The sequence below is a fragment of the Sebastes umbrosus genome, chromosome 15, assembly GCF_015220745.1.
Source record: "Sebastes umbrosus isolate fSebUmb1 chromosome 15, fSebUmb1.pri, whole genome shotgun sequence".
NCBI classification, from domain to species: domain Eukaryota; kingdom Metazoa; phylum Chordata; class Actinopteri; order Perciformes; family Sebastidae; genus Sebastes; species Sebastes umbrosus.
In genome coordinates, this window is record NC_051283.1 from 25,770,767 (window position 1) to 25,780,110 (window position 9,344).

Here is a 9,344-nt window from a genome sequence, read left to right on the forward strand (position 1 = left end):
AAAACAGTTTACAGTTGCACTTCCCAAAATTAGCTTTTTTACCTTCACAGACCATTCATTCATTCATTCATTATCCGTAACCGCTTATCCTATTCAGGGTCGCAGGTTCGAATCCGGCTTGCGGCCCTTCTGAGTGGCGTTTGCATATTCTCCCCGTGTGTTAGCGTGGGTTTTCTCTGGGTTCTTCCTCCCACAGTCCAAAGACATGCAGGCTAATTGTTGACTCTAAATTGCCCGTAGGTGTGAATGTGAGCGTGCATGGTTGTCTGTCTCTATGTGTCAGCCCAGTGATAGGCGACCTGTCCAGGGTGTACCCCGGCTCCACTCCGCCTCCCCGCGACCCTCACAGACCAATTGCTCATAAAACAATTACAGTAGCTCCAAAAAATAGTCAAGTTAATGTGCATTTTCTCATGAAAGCCGTATCCAACGCTACTTTATTTAACCGGGTGACGTGTCAGTAATCAAGCTGTAAAAGAAGTATTTTCAGACTTTGTAGGGAGCAGCTCACCATCAAGGTGAATTTATATCATATACATATATCATATATGCTAAATATTGTCCTGGTGGATAATATGAAAGTGAAATAATTGAATTCCTGCACATAATGAAATGCAACGTTTTCTTTTGTCAGGCATCAAATTCACAATACAAAGCGACAACATCTTGACGCTGAAGCCACAGGCCGCTTTTATAGTAGATGTGCTGACAGTGTGCAGGAATCCAACACTTTCTTTTAAATGTGTTTGTTACTGAAATTGGTTTTTGAAAGATCAAGAATGGGCCCTGTAGGTGTAGGTGGGTTTTTACAGGATGATCTTTAATGATTTGCTGGAGAAGTAGCTGCTGGAATCGCTGCATTGTGACTGTATACAGGGAGAGTTACAGTAAACGAGCATGCTTAGCCTATATACAGCTGTAAATGGAAAAACCAGGCCAAGTTGGTAACATCACAGCTGAACGGGTGTGTGTGAGCGAGACAGCATGTGTGTGTGAGAGTGTGTGTGTGTGTGTGTGGCTCTATCATCGTCTCCTCTCTCCAACACAGACAGGTGATTAATAAACATTAAACAATCCCTCCTCTCTCAAACACACCGGAATCTGACGGGAAGAGCAGCATATGTTTGCCTGGAGGCACAGAGAGAGATGGAGAGCGGCCCCGCTGAGTGTCAGATAGAGGGAGAGAATAGGGGGAGAGGGGGGTGAGGAAGAGGAGGAGGAGGAGGATGGGGAGGTGGTGGGGGGGGAGTTAGGTTACAGAGTGGGAGATGAAGGGATGGAGGAGGGAGGGGGGGAATTGACACAGGAGGGTAATGAGATGGGAGGAGAGAAAAGGGAGATACAGGCAGGTAGAAATGAGTGATGTCTGAGAGCAGACGACACGTGTTCTGTGTGCAGTCCCTGGAAAGCAGTAATTGCGTTGAGTATCTCGTCCCGGTTAAATAAAGTGAAGGACTGTGCAGGGGGAGGTGAGAGGTGGTCGGTGGGAGAAATGTGGAACAGATGGGTTGAGGGGGGAGTCGAGGTGTGTGCGTGTGAGGTTTGTTGGGCGCTGGGGGTCGCACCGCTGCCGCCGCTCTCCCAGGTACAATGTTTCAGGGCTGCAGCTGTGACGCCGCCACCACCGTCTCCGCCGGGCCCCTGCTGGAGCCCTGCTGGAGCCCTGCTGGAGCCCTGCATGCAGAGATAGAGGGGCCCTGATTTGTATTTTGGAGTGGCCCCTTGGGTTGCTCACAGAATATTTGTCCTAAGCATGATACTTGTTTTTCGCCACTTATTCAGGCTCTCGTGTTGCCCTGCGCTACACAAAGTAGCCTACTAAAACAATTATTCATTCATTGTTTAGTGCAGGGGTCAGCAACCTTTACTATCAAAAGAGACATTTTAGGCAAAAAGACAAAAAAATCTGTCTGGAGCCGCAAAACATTTGAGCATTGTGATGAAGGTAACACAGTTTATAGAGGGCCAAAGAGCAAATGTACTACGGAGTATTAGGGCCACATTGAGGGAAAAAAAATCGGAGATTTTCAGAATAAAGTCATAACTTTACGAGAAGAAATATTATGACTTTATTCCTCGAAATCTCAGATTTATTTTTTTTACCTCAATGTGGCCTTAATACTCCGTCGTACCGTCGTACCATAGACCTACAACAATGATAAATAAAAATGAAAATGTAAACAAAAAACAGTTATTCATTTTCAATTTTTAAAATCAACAGGGAGCCACTGGAGAGGAGCTAAAGAGACGCATGTGGCTCCGGAGCCGCAGGTTGCTGACCCCTGGTTTAGTAGATTGACAAAAAAATGAATCAACAATTTTGGCATTAAGTTAATAGTTTATCAAACAACAAGACTCTCAAGTCTACAGCCACGCTTAGTCACTTGCTCTGTGAGGCTGTACTTAATGATAAAGTCAGCATGCTAATATGCTGATGATCAGCTGGTTTACCTTGTAACATATATATAGCCAAGAAGTGAAAGTCAATTGTTCGTTCCATTCCAACATCAGCGCCCAGCATGCGTCCGCCATTTTGGACTGAAAGCGACAATCGCACGCCTCTGTACAAAGGTAAAACAAAATGATTTCTATTCTATTGTCGCATTCTACCCAAACGGTCTGTGTTGAACCATACAATTTTATAAATATAACAAGTGTTTTCATAAAACAAACACACCGTCTCTTTGCTACTTTAGTCTTAGTTTCGCGTGTTAGCAGGCTAACATTGTCTAACTAGCATTAAACACAAAGTACAGCTGGGGCTGATGGGATTTTACAGGTTTTTGGTCATAAACCAAAGTATTGGACAAATTAAAAGTTAAAAGTTTGACCTGATGATGGCACTAAATTAAACGTTATTACAATTCATCCTGGGGTGTGTGTGTACCACATTTCACGTCAATCCATCCAATAGTTGTTGAGATATTATACTCAAACCTACAAATGTCAACCTCATGGTAGCACAAGAGGAAAAGTCAGAGAATCACCAAAGTTATGAAGATACATCCTCTGAGGAACTTGAATATCTCCATGTAATAGTTGTTGGATTATTTCAGTCTGAAGTGGTGGACTTACCACCACTGCCATCCCTGATAAGGAAATGCCAAACATTTACTGGTTTTTAGCTGCTTTTTATGTTTAAAATCATTGTAAATTGAAAATCTTTTGGTTTTGGACGGTTGGTGAGATGACTTTGGACTCTAGGAAACTGTAATAGACATTTTTCACTATTTTCTGACATTTTATAGGCGAAGCAATTAACTAAAAAAACATCAACACATCAATCAATAACAAAATTAAGTGTTAGTTGCAGCTCCTCGCTGTGACCTTCCTGTTGAAGTCACAGTAGACGTTGCCTACAGGGATCAATAAAAAATACCATTATCGCCACAAATGGAAAGAGGAAGCATTTACAGTAAGAGCACAATAAAAGCCTTCCATTGTCACCTATATGGATTTAAAAGTAAGCTGAAGTGGGCAGCTGCGTTTAAAGCTACCTGAAGGGTGCCATTACTTTTTTTATTGTTGTGATGAAAATATAAAAAATCATGAAACTAAACCGATCAGTTCTTAATTCTTTAATAATATATTACATTTATGCCGTAATACAATAATAATAACAACAGTAATAACATTAATAATAAACATACACAGAAAGTACAAAATGATTTGTGTTATTTTCTTAAGTTACCAACACTTCAAAATAAAAGAAACCAAATCTCCTTTTAGCTGCCTTTGACTCCCTCCTATTACCCCCCGCTGTCGGAGAACACCAGAGAACTCAATTTCCCATGACCACCCTCTAAGAAGAAACTACATATGGAGGCTTGTGCTTGGTCCAATCAGGGTGGATTTAAAAGTCTCCGAAAAGTTCAAGAGGAGCAAAGAGCAGGCTGTTTGTCTCGGATATGGCTTTACGACACTTCCCAGATGAGTTCAGTCCAAAAAGATGTGTATAAGTGTGTGTGAGAGAGATGATGGCAGGGGGTTTCTAAAACACAGATAAAGGTGACATGTTTACCAAAATAAAAAAAAAAGTAGGGAGGAAATAAATATGTAGGAACTCATCCTGAAGAGATGTTTTGTAGACGCCATCATGACACAAACCAGCTACTGAGAAGAGAGGTCCATGCGTCATGTTGAGTGAGGTGGTTGTGGACACACATTACAGTACAGATATCATCATGACCCCTCGCCTCCTTCGACGACAGGGACCGCAGAGGTTGTTCTGGGAGGTAAAAGTCTTTATCCTGAGGGCGAAGGTAAAGACGCAGAGGGGGCACCAGTCAGTCTTTTTCCACCCCTCTTTCTCTCTTCCTTTCCTGCCTCTCATCTCATCCATCCATCCATCCATCAACACATCTGGTCCGTCCCCTGCCCTCCTATTTGCGGTGCTTCATCTCCTTGTCGTGGTGGCTCTTCCCTCCGCCCTCTCCTTTGTCCAGCATTTTGATCGCCTCCATCAGGTAGCTCTGGAAGGCGGAGAGCGCGGCGCAGATGGCGGGCGTGCCGAAGCCGTGGGTGAGCAGGCTGAAGTGGGTGAGGCTTCCCTGGACGCCGGGCTCCAGGCACGGGGTGGGTCGACTGCCGCCTAGCGGAGAGCGGTCCTGGGACATCATGTCCACAAACTCCTTACAGATCTCCCTGAGGAGGAAAAAAAGACATTAGTTTGTTATTGTGGCAGTCTGAGATTTATTCCAACAATGATATTCAGTGGAATCATTGTTGAAAAAGTGACTTTTACACCCTTTATTGATCAATGCCCAGCCTCAGTACACCTTTAAGTGGATTAAATCTGGCCTTTACCCTGATTGAACCCTGAATTATGTGCCAAAGTAATGCTTTTACACCTTCAACAGAAAGGCCACTGGAGTTTAGGCGGGAAGTCCAACTAAATAAAAACTACTATTTCCCTTTTTACAGTTTTCACCATATCAAGAAAACATTTTTATATTAGTCGAACACAAAATGTACAATGTCAAAATATTCTTTTAGAAGTATTTATTCAGTGTGCAGGTGCCTTATTTCTTCATATTGTTTTTGCCTTTTTGTCCATCGCACCTGGAATAATATTTAAGTGCATACTGTTAACAACTTTGTGGCCTTGCAAGGTTTTGTAAATCTAACATTTAACATTGAATATGGGTCTACGAAAAACAGAGAGATATTTTAACTCTGCTGTGTTGGGATGGTGGCCAAAATGTAGTTATTTTGCTGGTAAACTAAGAAAAATAGCACACTATGTACAGTATTTTCAGGTATTGTTATCACATTCTTATAAAACAGATTGTAATTCATGAAAGAACTTGATTTAACCAAAGCATTTAAATGTACTTCTCTTTCTTGTTATTTTTTTTTTTTACCTTACACTTCTTTTAAGTTGCACGACCCACAAGAGACTCAACTCCTAAGAGTGGTTAAAGCTCCGAAAACTCTGGATACTACACTTCCCATAATGCAGCACAAGAGCATCTTTTGTTAGACCCTCCCTGTCTGGCGAACACTCTTCCAAACTCCATGCCCTTCAGTTTGTAACGCATTTATGATTTTGTTGTATGCTGAAATGACTCAATGTGATGCAACATAGCAAAACTCCTCAGTAGTACTACTCCCCGTGACCAGCACATTGACTCTGACGTGTAAAATCAGCAGAGCGCTCCTTTAAAAAGTGTGCAGCGTGGAGGGGGATGAAGCACTCACTTGGTGGCGAGCAGCATGCTGCGCCGTGTTGGGAGCTGGTCCGGCTCGCTCTGCCTGCACAGATACTCGGCTGTGGCTCTGGCTGGAAACTCTGTCTCGCACACGTAACCAAAGTCCCTCGCCAGATGGACGGCCTCACCTAGAGGAGGAGGAGGAAGAGGAAGAGGATGAGAGTGTGTCTATCAGGGGGTTTCTAAATCCTCATGTAAAAAATGAAAGCGATATGTTTTTTGTCTGGGATGCAGGAGTATGAGAGGTACACCTCAGCTTAAACTCTATGCAGGAGTCACTTAGCAGTTACCACGGCAACCTTTAATTGCTGCTACACAGACACAGGTGATTGAGATTTAGCTAATTAGTATAATTACACACACTAACTCTAACTAACTAGAACAAAAATGGAGTATATTCTGCATTCAAACAAAGCAGCAGGGTCAGGTGAGGTGAGGTCAGGTCAGGTCAAGAGACAAAAACTCTGCATCCATTTTCTCACTTTCACTACTCAAACAGTTCACTGCTCTTTGGCTTTGTGAAGCGGCCGCAGCTTTAGAGTTTTCCAAACGACACCATCCACGCATGCAGCCACCCATGCTGTGACTTGTTTATCCACGTCTGCTCATGCGAGGAGATTTCCATGCGAATATGTGTCTCTATCTGTCAGGATGTATGCAGGTCACTGTATGTGTATGTATGCCTGTGTGTGTGTGTGTGTGTGTGTGTGTGTGTGTGTGTGTGTGTGTGTTTTCCCTACCCTCCACTAGAGATGTTAGCAGAGTGACGTTGGCTGCCTTGCGTCGCCCGGCGGGCAGGTTGAGGCCAATCTTCTCCAGACGCTCTCTCAGACAGCGGCCACCATTCTTTGACTTCGCCCTGAGGGAGGACAGGGAGACAGAGAGAGCAGTTTTTAGGAGATGCTCCTTGTGTGTGTGTGTGCTTATGAGTTTTGTAGTGGTGTGTTTGTGTGTGTGTGCCTGTGTGTTTGTGCGTTTATGTAAGTGAATGTGAAGCTGAAATCTCCCTACAGTATGTTCCCTGTCAGCACTGATAGTGTCTTGTATTTTTCTCTGTGTTTTAAGTTGTTGCCTTACTTTCCTTTGCCAGTTCTCATCCCTTTTTTTTTTTTTTTATTCTTAAATATTTAAATTTACATTAACATTTATTAATACAGAAATATTTTTTAAGAATTTACATGACAGGCAGCAGTGGTATAGAAGAAGTATTCAGAGCTTTTACTTAAGTAAAGGTAGCAAAATATATCCTGCGTTTACGCCAGTAAAAGCACAGAAGTATTAAGAGACACAAGTACTTTTATTATCAAAAATAAAAGTACTTATGATGTAGAAAACGTCCCCTGTGAGTGTTATATTTTATATAAATGGATAATGGGGTTTGGTGTATACTGTGGAAGTAGCATTTCACTTTCACTCACTAATTAATTTATGTACTTTGGGGTGGTTTTAAACATAACTATGCATTATATTTAAATTTTTCATACGTAAAATCTTAATTTCCAAAGTAACCAGTAAGTAAAGCTCTCAAATAATGTGGGTTAAAAGTATAATTTTGCCTCTGAAATGACATGCAGTGAAGTAAAACTGAGGTTAAGTAGCTCACATGCAGTGTTGTTATCAGCTGGGTCTGCTGATGAGGGACTCGGGTTTACGATATTTACTCCCCTTTAGATCTTTTAATTATGTCCTCTTAAAGTATTTCAGCCTGCAACCCGAATCATAAAGTTGTTCTCTCTCGCCCCGAGGCGGTGCTTCATTAAACCACACTGCCTCTCTTGTGATTTCAGTCCCATGACCCATTTTGGGTCCTCAGCTCTGGCCCCATAGTTACATTAAAGCTCTCTTATTCTGAAAAGCTTTAGGAAAATGGAGCACATGGTTGATAGCAAAGGACGTTTACACCAAGAGCTGCTGTCATGTGCTGTAAAGCATTTTGTATAAACTAACGACGACAATCTATACTCACAAATTCAATATGAAGAAGAAGTCTGTAGTCGGCCTTGTTTTTTGATTATTGTGCAAAAGTTTGGAATCACGATCGCTGCAGGACGGCGAGTATTTGGATCTGAATCACATGAGGCGACTGATTACTTTTATAGTTTACAGTATAAATATCAACTTGTGAAGATCAGTGGTTTTGAACTGTTGTCTTACGACAAGTTGCTGATTTCCTACATTTCCCAGAGTGACTTTCAACAACATTCAGAGCAGCATCATGACGTTAATGTTCACTGTAGATGAGCTAATGTCTATGATCTCAGTGTTTTAGGCGTCTGCTGATGGAGAGGCTGTTCTTTTCCTCTTCTGTGATGAATCTGTTAATTTACTTTTGTTAACCATCGTGCCAAATAGTCACTGTAGACTCACTTTTGGTTTTGCTAGATGGTTAAATAAAACGCATTAAAGGGGAACACAACCCAAATTAAGAATTCCAATATGCATGGCCTAGTAAAGTTCAATCAATCAATATTTGTGAACATGAGCTCTTCTCTCACAAAGCCAGAAACCAGAGAAGTGAGTCTCAAACTGGTGACGTCATCAAGTATAAAGTCTGGAGCTGCTCCATAGACAATGAATGGGAGACTTATTTTGTTTCTTTTCTTTTTTTATACCAAAATGAGCTTCTATTGTAGTGTTGCAGCTCCATACTTTACACCCTGTGACATCACAAGTTTGAGTTTTAGCGCTCTAGTTTTTGGATTTGGGAGAGAGTTGTTCATGTTTACTAATATTTTTTTGGACCGTCTTAGACCATGGGAATAAAATGTATGGATTTTGATAATGTAGTTCCCCTTTAAATATTTTAATTTGAATTCCCAACATATGTAGCCAGTTATCAACGGGAATAATGAGAGATACAACACAAGTCTTACAGCTGTTTTCATCTTAATTCAAGTTATTTAAGGCATTGGTTCTCATCGCATATGTTTCATAAGCTGTGACAGTTCAACCAAGGATGGATTTTTCCTTCTCACACCGTTGCATTTTTAGAGGTTTAATGAGGTGAAACTTTCCAGTATAAAAGCAAAGATTTAAGAAAAGTGAGACAAGGTTTGGAATTATTAACTAAAGGTGTATTTTTTGTCTCTCAGTGTAAGCTTGGAGTGACAAAAACAACAACTACATCACACCCCCGTTCATTCCCCACCTCCCTCTCACCTGCGGAGGACTCCACCCAGCAGAGAGGCGTTGAGGCACTCCGGCGGGGAGAGGCGTCGCTGCACCTCCCCGACCGTCACCTTGTACTTGGAGGTGGAGCTGAGCAGCGAGAGGCGACCCGGGACCGAACAGAAGACCTCGGCCGGGTTGGACACGGATCCCATACCCAGACCATCCTTACCGAAGGACAGGACCGACAGGGACGACCCGTTCAGCTTGGACGGGATGGGAACTATAGGTGGAGAGATGAAGGAGGTCAAAAAGATACATGCTTTCAGCCTTATGCCTTATTTGTGTCAGACAAAAAAGTTCAACAGCAACAAAAACTGGATGCTTAGGGGGGTAAAAAGACATTGAGGATGAATAAAGATCATCAATCTAAAACATATGTCTCGTGCGGTGACAATTGTGTTGTGTGAATGATCGTGATTAATCTATTCAGTGTCATGTTCTCCCCCGCGTCGACAGCTCTAA

General features: G+C 42.3%; 1 protein-coding gene and 1 long non-coding RNA gene across 3 annotated transcripts in view; one reads left to right on the plus strand and one right to left on the minus strand.

Moving 5' to 3' along the window:
• Positions 1 to 3,566: 3,566 nt before the first annotated feature.
• Positions 3,567 to 9,344, minus strand: part of tfap2e (transcription factor AP-2 epsilon) — a 19,165-nt gene continuing 13,387 nt past the window's right edge. Inside the window, exons 4-7 of one of the 2 annotated variants that reach the window (XM_037795085.1) lie at positions 8,871 to 9,102; positions 6,452 to 6,570; positions 5,701 to 5,839; positions 3,567 to 4,644 (exon numbers count right to left, since the gene is read on the minus strand). In XM_037795085.1, coding sequence (XP_037651013.1) covers positions 4,383 to 4,644; positions 5,701 to 5,839; positions 6,452 to 6,570; positions 8,871 to 9,102 — 752 coding nt within the window. In that variant the 3' untranslated portion in view covers positions 3,567 to 4,382. The remainder of the gene's footprint in view (positions 4,645 to 5,700; positions 5,840 to 6,451; positions 6,571 to 8,870; positions 9,103 to 9,344) is intronic. The other variant, XM_037795086.1, reaches the window with a different exon arrangement.
• On the plus strand, positions 5,834 to 9,254 carry LOC119503354. Its single transcript, XR_005210298.1, has 2 exons — positions 5,834 to 6,138; positions 8,804 to 9,254. It is a non-coding gene; the product is annotated as an uncharacterized LOC119503354 (long non-coding RNA).